The sequence below is a fragment of the Camelus dromedarius genome, chromosome 15 (assembly GCF_036321535.1).
Source record: "Camelus dromedarius isolate mCamDro1 chromosome 15, mCamDro1.pat, whole genome shotgun sequence".
Taxonomy (NCBI): domain Eukaryota; kingdom Metazoa; phylum Chordata; class Mammalia; order Artiodactyla; family Camelidae; genus Camelus; species Camelus dromedarius.
Window position 1 is genome coordinate 46,898,329 of NC_087450.1, and position 22,503 is coordinate 46,920,831.

At 47.3% G+C, this 22,503-nt stretch overlaps 1 protein-coding gene across 5 annotated transcripts in view; it reads right to left on the reverse strand.

The window, feature by feature from the left end:
• Window positions 1-22,503, reverse strand: part of EFR3B (EFR3 homolog B) — an 80,688-nt gene that overhangs the window by 24,924 nt on the left and 33,261 nt on the right. For all 5 annotated transcript variants that reach the window (XM_010992954.3, XM_031466682.2, XM_010992956.3 and 2 more), the window contains exons 2-5: window positions 21,808-21,884; window positions 20,591-20,718; window positions 12,628-12,778; window positions 802-923 (exon numbers count right to left, since the gene is read on the reverse strand). In XM_010992954.3, coding sequence (XP_010991256.1) covers window positions 802-923; window positions 12,628-12,778; window positions 20,591-20,718; window positions 21,808-21,884 — 478 coding nt within the window. The remainder of the gene's footprint in view (window positions 1-801; window positions 924-12,627; window positions 12,779-20,590; window positions 20,719-21,807; window positions 21,885-22,503) is intronic.

Below are 22,503 nucleotides of genomic sequence, written 5' to 3' on the forward strand. Positions count from 1 at the left end.
CAAAACAACAATTCCTGCCCTCACAGAGCTTACATTCTAAGTGAGGAAAGACGGACGATGAATGAGAAACATAAGTAAATTATGAAACATGTTTGAAGGGGATACATGCTATGGGGAAATGAAACAGAGCAGGGTGAGGGAGAAGGCGAGGGGGTGTGTGGGGATGTTCAGGGGATGGCACTGTTGACAAGGGGACATTTGAGCAAAAGCCTGAAGGAGGTGAAGGAGTGAGCAGTACCGATCCACAGAGGAAGCATTCCAGGCACAGGTGCAGATTGTGCAAAGGCCCTGTGGCAGGAATGTTCCCATGTGCTTCCAAGACAGCAAGAAGGCCTGTGTAGCTGAAGGGGAATGAGCAGGGGAGAGAGGGGAGGAGATGAAGTCAGGAAGGCAGCAGGGATCGGCAAATGTGAGATCTTTGGCTTTTTATTTGTGGGTGTATAGTTTGATGGAGAGTGGTGAGTGGGAGTGTTTCTAGGGTGTATAAATGCATGAATTTCTGAACAAGAGAGCTTGGGTGGGTGCACATGTGTGTGCTGTCCCTGGCTCAGCAGACCATTATCCTATATCTCACCCTGTTTTCTGTCCCTAGAGGCGGTCCCTTTAGAAAGCACATGCTGGGCACCCAGCTCTGCCTATGCACTCACCGAAGTCCCGCTAGGTACTCTTTCCCCACCGCAACGTCAGAGCGGAGGCAAACACCAGTGACATCAGACACGCAATCCAGACTGGGAGCCCTGCAGGACCCACTGATGCTTCTGTCATTAGAGGCGCAGCCTTCCCGCCTTGCCTTATACTCACTTAGTCTTGATCTCCAAGTCCTCATGGCTGGAGTGGCACATTTCACTGAAGCGAGACACGAAGAAATCGTAGCTCCGATGGTAGGATGGGGTGTCCTCCTCAATGTTGGCGAACTTGACAAACTATGTGGGAGGAGAGAGGGAAATGCACTGAGAGGTGACCCACCGTGCCCCTTGCCTTTGCGCTCTGGGACTTGGCCTTCCCAGATCCTTTGCCGTAGTAAAGCCACAAGAAAACACACCTTGGGAACCATGCATCCCAGATCTACCTCCCAGAGCACACTCAGGAGCTCTAAGTTCCAAATCCTGCTCCCCTTTCCCACCTACACAATAAGACTGGAACCCCTGGCCCTTCTCAGCCCTTCCCTGCTGGGTGAGCAGAGGATGGAGAAGAGAAAATGAAGAGGGCCCGTTAAGCTCTTGCACCCTCTTACATTCAGAGCTGCACCACACACTCAGGCTGAAAAGTTGTTAGGAGTAACCCTGACACTGAGCGAAAGCCAATGCCAAAGCATATAGCACCGCCCTCAAATGCGTTCTGGGAAATCAGTACAAATCTGAAATTTGATTTTAAAACAATTACATTAAAATTTTGAGTGCATTTTAAAGGTACTGCCATTTCAGTTCAGTTCATCTCGCTCAGCATCCTCAGCTGCTGGATCCTTTCTGCCATCACTGTGCTAGGGACTCGATTTCAACCAAGTCCCGCAGAGAAGCAGGAATCACAGACTGAGTGGAGTTAAATTACTAAAAGTGCAATATAATTCTTCTAGGTTATTTTGTTTACTGTTGTAAATTTAATACCACAAACAACTCTAAACAGACTAGACCTTGAATAGATTCTCCATTATTCTGCCTCGTTATTATTATGTAGTTTTTACAAATCTTTTTTGGTTCAAAAAGGATACAGAGTTATTCCTAAAGTATCTCGTTAGTGCACTCTCATCTTATTCATTGTCAACTGTCAATCTACAGCCCCATCTATTTAAAAGTTGCTCATAACTTTTTGTGGATGAAAATTAGCCACTTCCACAAACATCATTAGTTATTGTAGTGTTTTGTTCTTGCAGTAATAAGTATGCATTTGTTTGCTGCTGACTCACAGAATCCCAACATGCAGAACAGATGAGGAAATCTTGCCTTCTGAGGCATACCTAAAATGCGTGCATGTATTTGGACAGGAGTATTCTGATATTAGCAATAAATCCAGATGACATCGCTTGCATTATTGATGTGGTTACGTAGACAAGGCTAGTGGTAATCCATGCGATCACAGGATAGTTGATTAGACACAAAACTCAGGAGTTCCAGAAACAGTAAGAGGGCTGGCCGTTGGCTACGTGACCTCCTAAGCCCCACAGGCTCGAACACGGACTTAGGCTGATGCTGGGGCCGATGCTAAATTTGGGTGCATCGCTGCTTGTAACCACTGACAGGATGTTCCCAGGCTGCACTCACCACGGCCGAGGTCTGGCTTGGTCGGTCTACTGAGATGGGTCATGCAGCTCCGGGCTTCTAACTGCAGATCTACCTCTGACTGGCGGGGCGAGCTCTGAGTGGGACATTTGACTTCTCTCATGTTTTGGTTTTCCCATGTGTGGACTGAGCTGCCCAGTCTTCAGTCACTACATCTTTTATTTATACTGTATCCACTTCAAATATGATGAGGCAGCTTAAGATAAGCCTACGTATATGCAAGAGTGCATGCATTACAGAATAATTAAAACAAGAATGAAAATGAAAAGAGGCCAGTAATAAAGAGGGAGAAACAATCAAAGACTTTGCCCCTTGATATTCAGTGACTGTGTAGACCCAAATGCATGGCAGGAGAATGAATAACCAAACTTCATGTTCAGTGGCGTAGGAGCTTCTGGGCTAATAGCAGTGGTGTTTAGAACATTCGCGTATCAGGTACTACCCTAAGCATTTTACATACATCAGCTCTTTCATTTCTTAAAATGACACTAAGTGACAGAGATACTGTTCTTCTCATTTAACAGACAAAGAGACCGAGACCTGCAGATGTTATGTAATTGCCTGGGGTCCTGCAGGGGGAACCTGGGCCTCACACACAGCAGGCCTGAGCTCTGCCCAGAAAACCTCCTGGCTTTCCTCCTGCTCTTTGCTTCCTCCTGTGCCTCAGACCAAAGGACCCAGGAGAGTTGCTCTGGGGATGGGGGCGGTGGATACTGTCAGAGAGAACAAACAGAGGATGAAGAAGCCACCGGGGGTGGTGGGGGGACCTTACTTTGGCCTTATCAAGAGGGCTGGAAGAGTGAAGGCGCTGGTTTCCAAACCCTACGGTACAGAGAGTCCAGGGGGCTCCATAACGCAGATTTCTGCCTCCAGCCCCAGACATGCTGGGCCAGCCTTGGAGGAGGCCCGGGGGTTCGCCAGCTAGATGGTCTGAGGCTCACACTGGAGAAACACAGCAGGATCGCCGGCGGGCAGCCTGGCCACCTCCCCTCCCCTCCAGCCCCTCTCCCTGCCCTGAGGCCTCTCTGAACCGACTCCTCATCTCTGCAGATGTGACAGCCAGTCGTCTTCACATTCAGCTCTGACTTTCCTCTTCCTCCCGTCCGTCCTGGGAGCCACGAGCAGGGCTGGCGGCCAGTCAGGCGTGGCCAGAGCCACATTCGGGCCCAGTCTGTTCTGACCGGCTGTTAGCCATGCTGTCCAGGCCGCTCAGTATTTCGACTAGGGCCCCCTGGCTGTGAGGTTAAAATTGAGATTACAAACACTGTTTAAAAGCAGAAAATTCTGTGACAGCCACGGAGGTAACGCAGGGTAGAATACATGCATGGAGACTCCTTTTCTAGAACCACAGAGGTTTTTTCTAGATTAGCCCAGCAGTCGCTTCTGAGTCTCTCCCAGCCGGGCCAGTCCCAGCAGGTAAGCTCACTGGAAAATTCCCTCACTCTTTTCTTCTGTGACTCTGTGCATCCTTGGAGTGTCACTCTTCTTCCCCGGAAATTTAGTTTTGAGTCTCCTTCTCAAATTTCGATTTTAACATGATGGCTCTTAAGAGTCCACGTAAATGTCTACTTAAATATAGACTGCGCCCCCTGCATCTGCTGGGCTCACTGACACCCATCTCCTGGCTCTGCCTCTGGTCCTTTGTGCGGCTGGGGAGGTCATGTAACTTCCGAGCCACTATTTCCTCATCTGTAAAATGGGGATGATAGGGCCTATGCCACGGGGTGGTCACCAGGGTCAATGAGGGGATGTGTGCAGTGCCTGGCGTACAACCTGCCTGGAGGAATGCCCCTCACTGCGCTGTCCACCCCACTTCGCCAGAAAAACAGCTTCAAACATGGTCACTGGGCAGCACGTTTGCTTTGTTTTGATTCATACCTTGTTCTGTTGGAAGCTTTCAAAACATTCAAAAGACCCAGGTCCTTGAGGAAGTTATTTAGAGACACAGGACTTTGCGTCAGGAGGAGCCAATGCCCCATCTTTAACACTGGGATGGCAGCAACACGCGAAAGAGGGAGTTAACACCTATTTTCTGAGTAATGACAGCATTAAACGTTTCTGTGGCTCCTGCAGTTCACGCACCCTGTTAGTCTCCCCAGCCTGCATCACTCCAATCTCTGCCTCCGTATTCACATCGTTTCCTCCCTTGGGGCAAATCTCCCTCTGCTTCTCTCTTACAAGACCCTTGAGATGGCACGTAGGATCCTCCTGGATGATCCAGGATAATCTCCCCATATCAAGATCTTTAACTTGATCACCTCTGCAGAGACCCTGTTTCCACAGAAGGTGATGTTCGCAGGTTTGGGACATATTTGGAGGGGCCATTTTTCAGCTTACCAAAACATCCATTATCTGATGTAACTTTTGGCAAGCCAGGGAGTTTAGTAGGATCTGCATATACTGCTCCCATTGTGAAGAGGAGGAAACTGAGGCTCGGAGGGAGAAACTGAATTATTTCAGTTTAACCAGAGTTGTGACAGGCGGAGCTGGGCCTTGCACTCGGGGATTCCGATACTCTGATGCTCTTCGCCCTCCACCAGTGGTTTTTCAGTTTTAATGTGCAGCAGAATGACCTGGGAAGCTTGTGGAAAGTGCAGACTTTGGAGCCACCCCAGGCCTGTTGGACAAGACTCTCAGAGGGTAGGACCGAGGCATCTGCATTCTGAACAACACCCTCCACCCCAAGTCCCACCCTGCAGGTTCTGGGGCAGGGCATCTAAGACCACAAGTCCTTTGTCTCTCTACTGGTAAGCTGGACTAGTTGCTATGAAAATGACCCAAAGCAGGCTAAGGGGGAGAAACATAAGCAGTATGTTGGCAAAGTGTGGGAAACCATGTCCTGGATAATCGAGGCCACCCAAGGCTGAAGAGATGGCCACCTCCTTTGAACTGGGGTGGTTTGGGGTTGAACCAAGGGTCAGATGGCTGGCCCTGCCATGGCTCCATCTCTGAGGCCCAGAACTGCAGCCTCCAGGCTCATTCCATTGCCTCGCTCTGTAAGATGCTTGCTCTATTATGAGGCCTGGTGATGAAACCGCCACTCAGAGGGTGTGTCCCTCATTTATTACCTCCCAGGTGGTGCCAGGGCTAATAAAACAGGCACCTTTTGGTACCAGGATCTCTGAACATCTTTGGGGACCCTGGGTTTGATAGCTTGATGGGAGGAGCTTCCCTTCCCTGAGTCTGGAAGTGCAACAGCACAGATTACCCGCCCAGATGACCTGGTCACAGAACGTTGGCCTGCAGTGTCCCCACTGGGGCAGCTCTGAGGGAGAGCCCACCACAAGCTGCTCCTGAGTTCTCCAGGGCTGCAGGAGGAGGCCCAAATGGAAACTTTGGTAATTGTGGATCAGAGGATCAAATTGGGCTGCTTCATGGGGACCCTGCTCAAGGGACCACACCCCCTGCGGGAGTCCACCTGAGAAATGCACTAAAACCTGGCTGAGATGGAGGTGAGGCTCTAGGGCTTAAAGTAGAGACTTCATCTCTCGTGTTAGAGGCAGAATAGTGTTACGATTATGAGAAGAGGTCTGGAGCCAGGCTGCGTTTCTGAATCCAAACTCCCACTTAGTAGGAGGCTGATCTAGGGCAGGTTACTTCAGCTCCCTGTGCCTCAATCACCCCACCTCTAAAATGGGGCTGACAAGAGCAGCTGCCTTGTAGGGTTGGGATGACCAGCCCATTACAGTGAAGAGTTGCCACCTCATTTTTCCCCCAGTGGATTTGTGGCTTGCTGTCAACACTCCATGAGTTTTCACTGGGCCCATTTACCTGTGTGACTCACTAATGTTTTTAAATGCTTGATACAGCAGGAACTTCCTGTCTACATCACCCCTACCATTGCCAGTTCATACCTTACAAATGGCTTTTGTTAAAATGCTACTTGCCTCATGCACGAGATTGTGAAATAATAAAGTTGAGGGGTTTTATTTTTTTTTAAAGATAGCATAATGATGAGGAAGGTCTCCATAGCAACAAACTGAAGACTGTGACGATGTGACATTTCAAAGGCCATGGGCTCCGCGAGGGCCACCCTTTCAAGATCAAAGTTGCAGCTTTTTGTCCACAACAAAGGTGCCAAGCTTGCTGAAGGAGATCGCCAACCCTCCGGCACAGGCAGGAAGGAGCCATAGTTCTGTGAAAACTGAGGGTTACGAAGGGGCTGGGTCAACAGAGAGAAAGCCAGCTCCAAATATTGACATTGCAAAACCAGCTCTCCCCCGGTCTGGAAAATGGAAACTGAGCTGGTCAGCCTCACTTCAGCGCTAGCCAAGTCTCCCCAGGCAGGAGTCAGCCTTTCCCTCTTTGGTAGGTGGGCGTCCTGAGCCACATGACTTCCTGCCATCAACTACAGAACCACAGCTGAAAATCCTGGGCCTAGAGCGAACTCCAGCTCTCTCATGGATGTAGGGCTGCAGGCCTTTTCGCTGTGTTTGCCTACAGCAGGAGAAAGGGGAACTGCTGTTTTGCTGCACCAAGTGGAACCCTAGCTGGGATAGAGCCTGTAAAGCTCGTAACTTTGACTTTAACACCCCTGCCCTGTTCTCCCAGCTACTCTTGTTTATAGTGATTCCCGAGGGCATTTTTTACTCAAGTCAGAGGAACAGTCCTGCAGGGACAGGATCATGCCCTGCAGATCTCCTGGCGGCCAGCCAAGGCGCAGCAGTTCCCTAGACCTAGGATGTCCTCTCCCATCTATCCATATTATGCCCTCCCTCCTTCAAGACTCTTTGCGAAACTGACCGTGGTTTTAAAAACCCCTGGGAAAGCCCAGTCTTGCTGCCTGAGAAGGTGATCCCTCTGGTCCCAGGTAGCCCCATGTACTAGCCACTAAGGCCTGCACTTGGGAAGTGCGGACCTAGGGAAGCACCGGCTGCCTCTGCTCTAAGATCCCATCGTTTGCTGATGACCCCCACTGGCCTCTCAGTTCTACCCTAACCTCCCTTCACGGAACCCACCTCTAGCCTGCTGGTCTCCAGTAGTGCTGATTTCCACACTGGGGTGGGAGATGGGAGAATTTCTACTCTATAGATGACAGTTAAAACCACAAGAGTTGATGAAATTGCCCAGAGGGAGCATACAGGAGAGGATGGAGCCCTGACCTTGGAGACCACAGACATTTCGGGGTGCATAAAGGAAGACAGTCATTGCAGGAAACCATATTAGTTTCCTATTGCTGCCGTAATCAATTACCACAATTTAGTGGCCTAAAACAACACAATTTTATTCTTTTCTTTTCTTTTACTTTATTTTATTTTATATTACCTTACAGTTCTGGAGAGCTAAAATGGGTCTGCAGGGTTGCTTTCCTTCTGGATGCTTCCAGGGAAGCAAGTCTCCTTGACTTTTCTAGCTTCTAGAAGCCACCTACATCCTTTGGCTCATGGCCCCTCCTCCATCTTCATGCCCAGCAGAGGAGCATCTTCAAATCTCCTTCTCTCTATCCTTACCTTCTGTCTGACTCTGATCTTCCTGCCTCCTTCTTATAAAGATCCTTGTGAGTACAGAGGGTCCACCTGGATGATCCAGGATCATCTCTTCTCAACATCCTCAACATGATCATAATCTCAAAGTCCCTTCTGTCCTATAAGGTGACATTCATAGGTTCCAGGGATCAGAATGTGGACATATTTGGGGGACCATTATTCAGCTAACCATAGAAACTCAGAAGGATGAACCAGGTGGGAAGGGCTGGGTGACAAGGCCAGGACGTCAAGGAAGTATGAAGAAGGTGCAATCAACAGGGAGCAATGCCACCAAAGATAAAGACATCAGCTAAAAAATGAGTGCAGAATGGGTTTTTTGCATGGTTTCCACAGATTTCTAACTGCAAAGACCAAAAAGTATATTTACAATGGAGAGAGTTGGCTGTCACCCCTTGAACCTGGCATCATCACACTTAGCATCCAGAAAAGTGGGCACCAGACACTTGCACTCCTGTTTTGACGCTCAGCGTGGTACCCAGCACCGCCCTGGAAGTGTTACGGCCCAAAGTATTTAACTGCATCCAATCACACCTTCAGATCAGATTCCAGGTTGCAGGAAGTACAGAAGACAGGAGAGCAAAACGAAGGGCACCACAAGGAAACAACCAGACACAGCCAGTGACCCTGTCTCTTCAAAAGGTCAATGTCACAAAAAACAAAGAGGGGCAGGAGAGGGGTTGGGTCTGGTTAAGAGACATAAGAGACACAGAAGACCAAGTAAACACATGGTCTTTACTGAATCCTGATTTGAAGGACAGCAGTAAAAGACAATGTGGGACTATTGGGGAAATCTGAATTTGAACCAAATATTAAAAAAGAAAATCAGGGAATGATTGTTAGTTTTGTCAGGTGAGCTAAGGGTATTTTGCAGTTATGAAGACTAACTTTCTTTGTTGTTTGTTTCTTTTTTCTTTCTTTTTACAGCGGAAGAGACCTGAACTTTTATTTAGACTGAGGGAACCAGAGAGGGAGAAAGGGCAGAGGCACGGAGAAGGAAATAAGGGCTGTAGGGAAGTTCCTGAGGAGGAAGGAGCCTTTCTGGGGAAGGATGCTTGCAGCAAGGTGAGGGACCCCTAGCTGACAGCCCCTGTTTTCTCAGTGGGCAGAAGAAGGCCAGGCTACCTCTGAGACTGAAGAAGCAGATCTGCAAAGGCACTTGAGAAAACAGAAGGTTTGCAGGGACCACTGAAAGGGTGAGAGAGGGTGTGGCCAATGAATGGAGAGGGAGCTGCCCTGAAAGCCCCAATACAAACGTAAAGCATGGAGCTGTGGTGGCCCCAGCTTCACGATGTGTGGTTCTGGGGCGGTTCTCTGAGCAGAGTGATGGGGCAGAGAAGGCGGGCATGGCTGCGGCGGGACCAGGAGGTGAAGGCAGGTGGACACAGAGTATGGTTCCCACTGGGTCCGGGGTGGGGAAGCCAGGAAGGGCACCTCAGTGGGAGCTGAACCTGGGAGATAACAGAAGGCATCTGGGGAGGTGAGGTCTCAATGAGACAAGAGGGGAGAGAGGACAAGAGGGGAAGGACAGAGCCTTTGGCCAGTCACCCCAGGAAGGAGAGCCCCAGGACCCCCTCTCACCCCAGCGTGCTGCAGGAAGCTGCCCTCCCCTCCTCAGGGACTCACTGTGGCACCGTCTCTGAGCGTGCTGGACTTGAAGCTGTGGTGCAGCACAAACATGATGCCTGTATGTCAGTGGGCTACTCTGAGATCAAAAGGCCATTTTTTGAAATCGGGGTAAAAGTCACAAAACAGAAAATCAACCCTTTTAAAGTACACATTTAATACCTGCACAATGTTTTCCAACTAAAGCATTTTCATCACCCTAAAAGGAAACCCACTTATTAGTCATGAATCAGTTGCTTTCCATTCCTCTCTCCCCAAGTCCCTGGCAAACACTCATCTGTTCTCATCTCTATGGATTCACCCGTTTTGGATATCTCACATAAATGGAATCATACAATATGTGACCTTCTGGGCTGTTTCCACTTTTGGGCTATTGTGAATAGCGCTGCTCTAAGCATTAGTGTCCAAGTGTTTGAGTATCTGTTTTCAGTTCTTTTGGGTATGTATCTAGGGAGAACTGCTGAGTCATATGGTAATTCTATATGTTTAACTCGTGGAGAAACCACTGAACTGTTTTCCACAGAGTCTACACCATTTACATTTCCACTAGCAATGTACAAGTGCTCCAACTTTATCCATACTCACCAAGACCTGTCATTTTATAGGAATTTTTTTAGTACAGCCATCAGTGGGTGTAAAGTGGCATCTCATTGTGGATTTGATTTGCATTTCCTTACTGATTAGTGATGCTGAGCATCGATTCATGTTCTTGTTGGCCATCTGTGTAACTTCTTTGGAGAAATGTCTATTCAAGTCCTTTGCACGTTTTTAATTGGGTTGCCTTTTTGTTGTTAAGTTGCAGGAATTTCTCACATATTCTGGTTACTGGACCCTTAGTAGATATATGGTTTGTAAATGTTTCCTCCCATTCTGTGGTTGTCTTTTCAGTTTGATAGTGTCCTTTGATGCACCAAAGTTTTCAATGTTGACGAAGTCAAATTTACTTATTTTTTCTTTTGTTGCTTTTGTTTTCACTGTTATATCTAAGAATCCATCGCCAAGGTCAAGATCAAAAAGATATACACTTAAAGTTTCTTTTAAGAGTTCTATAGATTTAGCTCTTATATTTAGGTCTTTGATCTATTTTGAGTTAATTTTTACATAAGTTGTGATAAGTTAAGTTTTACATAAGTAGGGATGAAAGCGCAAACTTTAAATCCATGACCCTTTGTGATATTTTATGATTAACTCTAGGCTGATATAATAGATTGTTTATGTAAAAGGCCTTGGCATTCTCAAAATGAGTATTTTCAGTTATCTTTAGCGAATGACTTCAAAAGGTCAGGACACACGGTCATTGCACTGTCCTGAAACACACACTTGGACCCGTCAGGCAGCGAGTCAGGTGTCCAGAAGCAAATCCCTAAGCAAATAACTGAGCTTATTTGGCCTTGGCTCCCCATCTTCTCCTGACTTTCCTGGTCCCAAAGTGTTATCCAGGTTCAGATATTCTCACTAGACTTGAAAGTGTCACTTAAATTCTAAAAATTATACTTTACTGCATATAATGTGCAGGAATGGTATTAACAAAATAGACTTTTTGTGACAAGTCTCAGCACAGTCTCAGTCCTTGGGGTGGCCAAGTACAAGTTGGAGAAATATCCATTAAGGATGAAGAAAGAGAGAGAGGAAGAAAGAAAAGAAAGGAAGAAAGAAGGAAAGAAGGAAAAGAAGGAAAGAAAGAAAGGAAGGAAGGAAGGAAGAAAGAAGGGAAGGAAGAAAGAAAGAGGCAGGGAGGGAGGGAGGGAGAGAAGAGAGAAAGATAGAAGGTCCCAGGCTTAGAGGACTGGAAAGAGCAGCTGGTTGAGAGACGCCACTAGCAAAGGCTGCCTCCAAAGCTGGACTCTGAATCTCATGCAATTATCTATTGACTCAACTTACTTATAATCACCTGTCCTTATGTTGTCCCCGCTGTCTGCAGTACAGTAATCATTAATCAACTCGCCCTCTTGCTAATGCAGTGATTCACTGCTCTGGGGACTCTAGGAATTTGCAGGATGCTGAATTTTCAAGGCTGTAGCTAACAAAACGCCTTCCTGGGCCAGGATGTGCCGTAGGGAAAGCAAGAGCTGGCAGCCGCCTGCCTCTGTGTCCCCCCTAGGGAGGTGCCCTCTGGCCGCATGAAGACTGGTTTATTTTCCATTCAGATGTTCTCTTCTAGACTATAGTTATCTTAAACAGGGCAAGTGAAACAGTATCTGAAACCGTTGCCAGGGCAACCTGACAAAAGACTTTACCCTCGGTGACAGTATATGTAATTTGTCAAAGGCAGCTGGCTCAGGGAGAGAGGAAGGAGAGAGGAATAGGTCGTTACTTCTGGTCTTTGAAAGGAAAGCTGAAATACTATCTTCAGGTTAAATCAACTGAAGCAGAACAGGAAAGCAATTGTGACCTGTGCAATAAACACTCAGAAAAGTCAGTTTGGGAAGGCTGAGAGGCAAACCTTAAACCTTTTTTTCCCTGATGATCTCTGTAGAATCGTTGCATGTCAGGGCTTTTAAAACCAAGTGGCTTGAAGACCTGGAGCTGAAAGTAAGCTCCAAAGAGGAGAGAACAGGAGAGAGGGCAAGAAATTGAAGAAAGCAATCAGGATGTTCAAGTACATTAGATGCATGGAAGCTGGGAGTTCTTGACACATCTGCTAGCTCTTCTCTCCCCAGACCATAGCCCCCTTCATGAGAGCAGCCACTTGTACTGAGACCAGCATCACAGAGCTTGGACCAGCTTCAATCTGCTCATGGTATCACTGAAAAGACAGGCCCATGAAAGATAACCGGCTCGAGGTTACCCAGCTAGGAAAGGGCAGAACTAAGCCCAAAGCCCTGTCTCCTGCTTCCCCGTGATCTTTCCACTTATCTGATGCCTCTGTCCTGCGAACATCAGTTTATTCTATCTTTGAAAGAAGCATAACCTGGACAGCTTTCAAAGTATGCCCCATGGAGACAGGGGCCGAGCTTGGAGGGCACCGGGCATCCCTTGCTCTCAAAGGTATACCTCCCTTTCTGTTTTTATATCTATGGGGGCCCCACTGAAAATTATTTAAGGGAAAATCATTTTTAAAAATCAGAAACCAAGAAACTTTTTCCCTCACCTATAATGAATAGTGTCATAATAAATAATTTCTATGTGTTAAAAAAAGAAATCGGAAACCAAATTGGAATGGATCACAACAATGCTGACTCAGAGGTTCTACCCGCCTCTCCCCACCACTCCCACCTCCAGAGCCCCTTGGGCCTCCTTACCGAGTTGGTGCCCAGGATCTGCAGGTTGGGTTTCTCCGACTCAAGCAGCTTGGCCACCATCTTGAGGAAACTCTCCACGAAGAGGTTGATGCTCTGGCAGTGGCAGGCCATGAGCAGCTGGTCCAGGGCCTCCATGGCGATGCACACGTACCTGGGGAAAGTAGCACCATGGCCATCACTCCGCCTCACGCCCACGCCACCCCCGCTGCACCAGCTGGGCAGCGTCCAGGTAACGCAGCTCTTCCACAGGTTGTCAATGTCTGGAGAGCTGTTCCAACAAGTGCCCACTCCAGCCCAGCACAGAGAATCAGAATGAATCAGAGCTGGAAGGAAGCCTAGAGGCCAATTTATTCAGCCCTTTATTTTATAGATGAACATGAGGACAGACAAGGTATACCATTTCATGAGTAAATACAAGCAGAGAGGATTGATGCCCTGAAGAGCAACTTCTGAACCCAAACCCAGTGGGATCAGAGAACTACTCAATCTAAGTCATGAAGTGTTTGTTGAGCGTCTGCTGAGGAAAAGCTCTGTCCTAGTCAGTGCAGGGGTGCAGGTGTGAAGAAGTCCTTCAACTTAAGGAGTCTGGAGCTGGATGGATACACGGATGTCTCTTCTAAAGGGAAAATAGGAAATGCTACAAGAAAACCACGCACGATGTCCCACGAGGGTTCCAAAGAAGGAAGGAGGCTCCAGTGGGGAGGGAATGAAGAACTTTCTGCAGAAAGTGTGAAGTGGCCTGGGTGAGCAGACTGCAAAGGCTAAGGAACATCAAACTGCAAGTTTTGCACTTGAAGCCCTCAGAAGTTCTGCAGTGAAGCACTGCGCAAACAGAATGGTTGACAGCACTACCGTATCTGGTGACACTTACCCGGGGAGCATTTTTTCCTCTGGAGGATGAGATAGACACAGAATAAAAATTCTTTTCTCCTTATGAAGAAGGTACTCTGTGTCAACTCTGAGTCCCAAAATACTTAATTCTTCTAAAGTCTAAAACCTGAGGGAATACGTTCAGAAACTGGGAAGACAAAACACCCAACGGAGAATAGCTTACCAGTTACATCTGCCCATCCCATTTTTTGACAACCAAATAAAAACTTCTTCACATTTCAAGCAAACCCTAATAATCTCTATCCTAATTCACAATTTTACTTTTAGAAGCAGTGAAAAAGAGGGCTGAACCCTTTTCCTACCTGCCAGCCCTTCAACCACTGGGAAACAACTATCTTATTTTCCTTGTCCTTGTCTTCTCCATGCTAAAAAGACCCAGTCCTTTCCAGACCAGCCTTTGCAGGACAGCTCCCAAGTATCGTCTTCGCCAACACCTCTCTTAAATCCCGAGGAAAATGCCACAAATCAAATTCCTACTGAGAATTAGGAATGCACGTCTAAGCTCAAACCCAATATATGTCCCATGGCAGTGACCTAACAGGCATACGGTCAGGTAAGGTGCACCCCACCAGTTACAAAGCATCTGCAGTCTAAAGAGAACTAGGTAGACAGACACAGAAAAAGGTTACCTTACATAACTTCTAATAAGGGAGCCTCTGCAAAACTGCTCTCGTTAAAATTTTTATAGTTTTCATTAAGGAGTTAGGTGTCTGGGGCAGAATGCTAGATGTCTCTCCAGGAATCTATTCCCCCCCCCCCTTTTCCCTAGTAATTTAGAAGTTTTGCCTAGCTGTGGCTGCTCAGTGGGAACATCCCCCAGCTTCTCGTGCTGCTAGTTGAGGCCACGTGATTTAAATGTTGCCATTAAAAGGAGCAGAGTAGGGGAGTGAGGTGAGCAACACCAGCCCTCCTCGTCCTCTCTTCCTGCTGGCTGCAGGGTGGCAGCAACTGGACAGTCAGAGGTGAAAGCACCTGGGTGACCTCATGGAGCAGAGCCCACTGATCCTGCCTGGACTATTGCACGAGAGAGAGAAAAAAAACACTTCCATACTGCTGGAGCCACCATGCCTTTTTATACCCTAAATAACCCACGTATCTGATAAGCAGGTTGCGGAGTGCTTTAGAAACCCGAGGGTACAAATAAAAGTGAATCCTGAGCAATCCAAAGCAACTCAAGTAACTGCCCTCACAGGAGAGAGAAGTCAGGCTGAAGATGCCTCCATCCTGCCAGAGGAGAGACTGCTGCAAGACTTCCTGGACATGGGGTGAGGCTCATGTGCCCATCACAGGAGATACCTGGGTTGCTAAGGAGTCAGACTGATGCCTCTAAGTCAAAGCAGTAGCAAAAGACTACTCTTAAAGAAGACGGTAGAGCTGTCACTATGGGCTTTTCCAATGTTAAAGCTGCCCGATGCTCTAAAGCCAGGTTCATGTGCCACGTACACCAAAGAGGATGAATGAAAAGATTTGCTCTTCTCTGTGTCTTGACCCAAATCATGTCTATCGTCAAAGGTGAGGCAGATAGCACAAAATTCTTGATTAGCTCATCTTTGTCTTTTTTTTGTCTTTGCTTTTTTTTTTTAAACAAAGTTTGGTTAAATAAAAAAGAAAGCACAGAAAGCATGACGACAGGACAATTTCTGGAGATACAAGGTCATGACTCAGGCTTCACAACACAGCTTGCAGCAGCCACTCAATTTCAGACACTGTGTCTCCAAACTGCCTCGCACAAGAGCCAGCTTTGCAAATTTAAATGTATAACATAACAGCAGTCGAGATGTTTTCTAAATGCCTTTTTTTTTTTTTTTTTAAAGACATCAGATACTATTTTTTAGGGACCTCTGGGCTAACTTCTCTACCAAGAAACCATTAAAAAACAGCCTTTCTACTCTGAAATTTTCCTTTCTACTTCGGTAAAATGTTTATTTTGTTTACCTAAAGGAACCAAATCAACTATTATTAAATTAAAAAATTTAAAATATTATTAAATAGCTGTCTCTGGGCATATTCACAAATGGATCTGGTCACAATCATGTTCTTGTCTACAGAGTGTCTTTCAAATACAAAGACTACACTGGGTCTCTGGGCTCTTTTGGTGAACTGGAGTCATGGTCCTCCTGCTCTGGAGGGCCGGCCAGTCCTGCTTCACGATGGCCTTGCCCTTCACAGGCTGTCCTGGTCCCCGTCCAGGGTATCTACTGTGCTTTGCAGACCCAGTCCCAGCATGTTTCTGGTCCTCTGTGCAGGCTGTGAAGCGGACTGACTCCTGCAGGTTTGGGGAAGCAGCCTGGGCCAGGGCCCTTGCAAAGGGACAGGTTTTCCCTGCAGAGGAACCCGGACACTTTCCGGCAACCAAACACGGCGGGTGGGAAATGAGAACAGGCACTGTGGAATTCTCTTCTTTTAGGAATCATCCCAGCACCCTTCTGTAGGAAGGGTTTCACCATTATTTTACAGAGTTTAAATGAGGGAAAGGAAGGGGTGGGTGGGGCTTGGCAAGAGAAGAAACTAGAAGGCCCCCCCAAACCCCAGAGCTTAGATTGCTGCTTTTCCTTTTCCTGAAAAAATTCCCAGAATATCCTGATAAGGAAAACCATCCTTTCCTAGCCAGAGGGGGGAAAATTGGCTTCTGACCAGGAGTGGAAATTTTGATGGAAAATGAAAACTATGGTAGACGTGAAACTGAGAAGTAACAAAGTTTAAGGCCTGCTTCTTGAATACACTCTCCTTCAACCCCCATCTTTGATCCCAGCAGTAAGGATGGAAGGATTGTAATTATGAACTTGAACTTTTCAAAGTATCTTAGAAGGTTGGAAATCAATGGGACCTTGGACCCTTCTAGTCCAGTGCTTGCTGCATTGGTCCATCTTACCATAATCTCCCTGGGCACGTCTTCTCTGTGAAGTCTGTACTCCCAAAGGGAATAGAGCACAGGCTTCTTGGGGTATATCCACTGGGCTTGGTGACCTGAAAGGGGTCAAATGTCATAACAGGTCTGAGAAACTGGCCTGACTGGGTTGTTGGAGCAGGATGGGTCAGGAAGTCGCTGGTCAGGACTGGCCCACTGCAGGGGCCCAAGGGAGAAGGCAAGAGCAGGTGACGGACCACAGCAGAAAATGACAACCAAGAGTTCTGGGTCCACTCATAAAGCTTCACCCAGCAGGTGAAGAAGGCAGAACCCAAGGGATATGGGATGGACCGGGATCCGTGGGCTGCAACCAAGGTCAGGCCAGGACATTGGGCAGGTTATAACAATAGGAACTCAGGGTCATGGGCCAACCAAGGTAGAAGGTGAGGAAAATACACAGGGGGCCTGATGCTTAGGAGTGAGGCAGGAAGTACCTTGTACTGAATCCCAGAATAGGCTGCTGGTTCTGCTTGAACACCGTTCACTCAGTCAGGAGTGGCCCTAGGACCCTGCAGGAAAGGGGACCCAGACTTCACTGGAGAGGAAAGGCAGATCCAGGGTCAGAGATGGGGACCAGCAGGCAGAGAAAGGGGGCAGCTTTAGTGGGGCCAGTCATTACCCAAGAATCCCTCACAGAGCAGCAGACAAAAAACCTCTTATTCTGGGCAATTTGAACATATTTAGTCATGTCCCCACTGCTGGACAGAATCTTCTGGGTTTTAGGAGCCCAGAAGTAGAGGCTGACCTAAGCCAAGTGGGGAAGGATGAACCCCCTCATCTAGTAGGAACCTGTGATACCTCTTTCTGAAGGGTCAGCTCCATCCTACCAGGTTCAGGATCCTTCTGGGGACTGTGCATCCCTCGGGAGCCCCACCAGGTGAGCTCCAGGGCCAGGCTCCTTGCGGAGTAGCCCATCCCATTTTGGCATGGGCGTCTCCTTCCTCCACAGTTTCAGGCACTGGGGAACCTGACAGGTTCTAACGTGGCCTACTGTACGTGGTCACTGCTCTGTGGTCACTGTCCGCTGACCCTGAGTCTCACCCAGCACTGCCGTTACCTCCCCTGTCCTTGAGTTTCTAGGGGTGCTTTAGCAGCTGGGCTGAACTGGAAGGGAAGAGGGCAAAGAGGAAGAAGAAAAATATCAGGAATTCTTGCTTTTTGTTGCTCTGCACATGACTGTCCATCAGAGTCACACAGAGCACCAACACCGTGGGAAACCTGCATCTTATCCTCTCTCTGCCCACATTTGCTTTTCACCCCTGATGCTAAACACAAATGAGCAGAGTTCACATACATCTGGAATGGGGCAATTCTGCAGGGAGACAATGGGGCAGAGGAGGGTAGATCTGCCACTGGGTCCAACACCCAAGGTTCATGCCCACATGGTCAAACCATAAACACAGACGCCTGCAAAAGCAAGGAGACAGCTTCTCAGGTTGCCTGTGTGTCAATATTTCGCTCCTCCAAAGCCGCCATCAGTGACGAGGAAGGTGATGACGACTGTGGCGTCGGGTAAGGAAAGACGAGGAGGGAGAGGAGAGAGAATAGGAGAACAGATCTAACAGATTTTTCTTCTCCAAGCGTTTATGATTAGAGCCCCCTGTGAGGCTGTTAAGACTTTAAATACTTAGACGCTGCAATGGTTATTTTTAACAGAACGATACCAATTTTGAATTGCAGTTGTAAGGGCAGTGGAATGTTTCCAAGCGGCTACAGGACATTTTTACTGAGAGAACCATCGCTGCAGATAGGGCAGGCAAAATTAGCATTTAATGTTTAATGTTATTGTTTGCATATTAGTTTCAGGTTCAGTCTAGGATAAAGTCATTTTAACGTGCTTAAGCCTGCTTTATAATATGTCAAGGCGATTTATATAATCAGCATGTACAGTATACTCATGCCCTTTTTATTGCACGTGTAACCTAATTTTATTATATAAAGGGATCGTAGAGATGAAGTGTTTGGGGTCCTGCTTTTACACCCGGGATAGCTTGCTGTAAGCGTGGCTGGTGGGTCCTGTCGAGGTGTGGACCTCTAGATCTTGTCAGCACAATGCAGACTTTTACACTCTGGTTCTCACTCTACCTTCCTCATCAGGCGGAAGGAGCCTTGGAGGGCGATGGGGCTGCTGGGTGGTAGGCGTGGGGTGGTGCTGAAAGGGCTCCAGGGGAGAGAGTGCCGCAAAGGCTCAGAGGCCAGAAAGCCAAGGAGGGGTCGTCAGCTAGTCCGTCTGGAGCGGGTCTAGGGCAGGCACGGCAGGTGAGGTGGGCAGGGCTAGGGGAAGGCAAGTTAGGGGTAGGTAGTGGAGGACCCCAGAAATCAAGATGACAATCTTGAATTGTATTCTGAAGGAGCCAGGAAAGTGTAGCTTTGGGTCGGTGTTGTAAAGATCACGGCTACCAGAATTATCTGGAAGGACTAGACCAGGAAAGACGGGAAGCAGGGAAACAACTTGAAGACTACCGCCATAATCCAGAGTCTGTACCAGGAGAAAGGCAGGAGCAGAGGAAAGTAGAGGATGGATATAAAAGGCTTCATGGAGAATAGAACGAGTGGGACTTAGAAACATCTGCCATAAATCTACTCTTCCGTCTGCCCCATCAGCAGTGCCGCCAGGGACGTCTTGAGTTCTCTCCTCATCCAGTCCCTGCCCAAACTGTGGTGTGACGGGAGGGCAGCAAACACGGTAAGACCCGCGCTTCACTGGTTTCACTGTGGACATAACCATGCTCAATAGATAATATTTAGGAAACACACAAAAAAGGTAGATGGAAAACGAAAAAAAAAAAGCAAGAACTCCAGCCACACTGCTCACAAACAAGTACTCTTAGTATTTTGGCATATTTGTTTTTACTATATTTTCTAGTCATTGAGATTTGTTGTTGTTTTTAACTTGATTTAAACACTGTGTTTGAATTATGAATTCTGTTTTTCATTTACTCAAGGCAGTTTCCATATTATATGTGAAGTATGTTTATAAACACCATTTTCATTGACTAGATGGTATTTCCCCAAGTGATAAACACCAAAATTTACTAAATTATTCACCTCTTATTAGACATTTATTTCTACTTTTTCAGTGCTCTTCATTACACAATGAACATCTCTGTGGGTAAAGTTAGATTACATTTAAGATTGATTCTTAGGGCTACATGAATAGAAATAGAATTATTGGATCAAAGGGCATAAGTGTTTTTGAAGCTCTTGACATATACTTCAAAATTACTTTCTAGAAAGGCTCAATCAATTTGCACTCATTCTAGAAAAGTATGACAATGCTTCTAATTTTGCCATCCCTGGGTTAATCCTGGGAATTAGATATACTTGAAAAAAATCAGTTTGATAAGTGAATGTGGCATCTTAGTTTTTCAATCCTCATATTGGATTATAGGTTTGTTAAATATTATCCCATGTTTGTAATCAGTTCAAGCTCCTCTTCTGTAAGTTAGTTATTTGGGGCTCTTGCCTCAAACCATTTCGAGTCTCAGTAGCCCACACTATTCCTTATGTGCTATATGCTACTAATATAAGAGTTCGAATCTTTTTACTTTTTAAAAATATTTCTTTTGGTTGTTCATCTTTTACATTTTGATGGTTTCTCTTTTATATCAAAATATTTAAAATTTTAAACCATTAAATCTCTTGGTCAGTCATTTTCTTTAAGATTCCTTCTCTCTTCTAAACATAGCAAGTCCTTCCCTCTTAGAAGATTGATGACTATTTCACTTAAGTGTATTTTTGATGGACAAATTACTAACTGTGTCTTCTCACTAGAATGTAGATGGTTCCTTCTTGGGTTTTAAGACAGTGAGTTGAATGAGGCAGGAAGAGTCTGATGAGGATAACGGCACATTCTGAGCTAGACAAACTTTTTAAGGCCCCAGATGGTGTGCGAGGGCTTCTGGATGGAGACGTGGGGGATAAAGGGATGCTCAGAGAGGTGCTCCTAGGAAGCCAACACCCCCTTCTTCCTGAATCTTAGCAAAGCATCGCGTTGGACCTTTTGGAAGAGCACAGGAACGCACTCCTCAGTGACAGCCCCCATTTTCTCAAGCTGTTCAATAGTCTGATCTATTATATTCCTAAAAGGATCCTACATTTTGCCCTAAAAATATAATATTATATAGTTTCTGAAAATCTCTCTCCCCCTCCCATACCACGTACCCATATCGATGACGACCCACGTCGCGGATGAGCCTCTCGGAGAGGTAGGCGCCAATACGATCGAGCTTTTCTGGGGCGGAGAGGGCGTAGAAGGTCAGCTTCTCCATGTTGGTCTTCACCAGGCCATCCTAGAAGACAGACCAGGCTCTCGGTGGCCATGCAATGGCTAGAAGAGTTCAAGTCTCAAGGGAAATGATCATTCAATTTAACCAGCATTCAACAGAGTGCCTATCATATATGTGACAGACATATGTGGCATGATTTCAGGGATACAGAGATGATTAAAACCTAGTTCCTGCTCACCAGGAACTCACAACTTAGCCCAAAGTGTGCTATCTATAAATAAAAATAGTGGATATAAATGTACATATGTGTGTGTGTGCATACTACAGGGATTTACACATGTATGTGTATATGTACATGAATGTGTAGATATGTATGCATGTGTGTATAGGGAGGGCCGTGTGTGTGTGTGTGTGTGTGTGTGTGTGTGTGTGTGTGTGTGTGTGTGAATGGATGACAAGGCTTCAATGAAAGCAACTGGGAATTAAGATGTATTGGATATATGACACCAACACACGAGCAGGAAGAAGGCAGCTCTGCAGCTCTCAGGGAGCTGTCCAGGGGATGCTGGAAATGGGACTCTCCACTACCCATCAAGGAGCGGTCATTGATTCCCCAAGAGCAAGTCAAGTACATCAGACCCCAACATTTTTGAACCACACAACCCATAATGCAGCGGGACTGTGGAGTGGTGCCTTGGAAGCCAAGAAGCCTGGTGTCCTGTGTGCACACCCGACACCTGGCAGACACCAGAGGGAGCATGGAGCAGACGTGGGCTCCAGAGCCAAAACCCAAGAAGGGAAGTGCTCACACTTAACAGCCAGGAAAGAGTACCATCAAGAGAGCTGGCTGCTCAAGGAACTATCACCCAGAGAGACATGAGTGAGAAGGATGTTCAGCAGCAGCACAAAGCATGCCAAGACAAACTTCCAGAGCCCTCTGCAGATTCTGACTTCAGAGTGGTCCAAAAAGCTTCTCAGTCTTCAGGCTCCCAACAGCTTCTGGCCATTGACCAGGGCTGTGGCCACAGTTTCGGTTCCTCTGAGTGGGTCCTGGGGTGGGGGGGGGGGCCTGCCTCCCGTTGCAGCAGCCCCCAGGGCCCTGTGTGGGGTGAGAAGGTGAGAGGCACGATGATGGCAGGAGATGTGACCCACCTCAGGATCCTCTGGGAAGATGTTGTCAACCAGCCTTTTGTACCTGGGGCGCAGGGCTCCGCAGCAGCCACACACACCTGGAACAGCAATGAGAAAAACCTGTGAGCCAAGCCTCCCTGGTCAGGCTGAGGGGACCAGGCCCCCCGCTTGTTAGAAACCAAACCCAAGCTGGAAACAGAATGGTCCCTCCCTCAGAGTGCCAGGGCCTTATCCTTCCAGGGCCTCATCCTTCCACAGCTTCCCCACCCCCACCTCCACCCCCATTCCAAGATGTGTCTTTCCTTCTTGGTGTCTTTTGCTTAGGGATCATGCACAAGTGCCAGCAGACCAGCATTTGTTCAGGAAGCCAGGGCATAGAGCACACACATGCATGCACACACGTATGCACACAGGTACACACATGTACACACACACACACAAGCATGCGCGCTCTGGGACAAGACTATATATAAAAGTGCCTCCTGCAGCCTAAGAATCTCCCGCGGTGTCCTGGGAGACAGATGCGGCTTGGAAGAGCGGTCGCTCTACCTACCCTGCCCCCTCACTGGCTCCCACTTCTTTTCTACTCCAGTCCTCAATCTCCTTTACCATCCTCTCCCCTGGGGCCATTTCCATTATAGAATGTTATGTGAAACTATGACAAATTAACATGGCCATTAATTATTCACATCTGAAAATACATCTTTACTGCTGCGA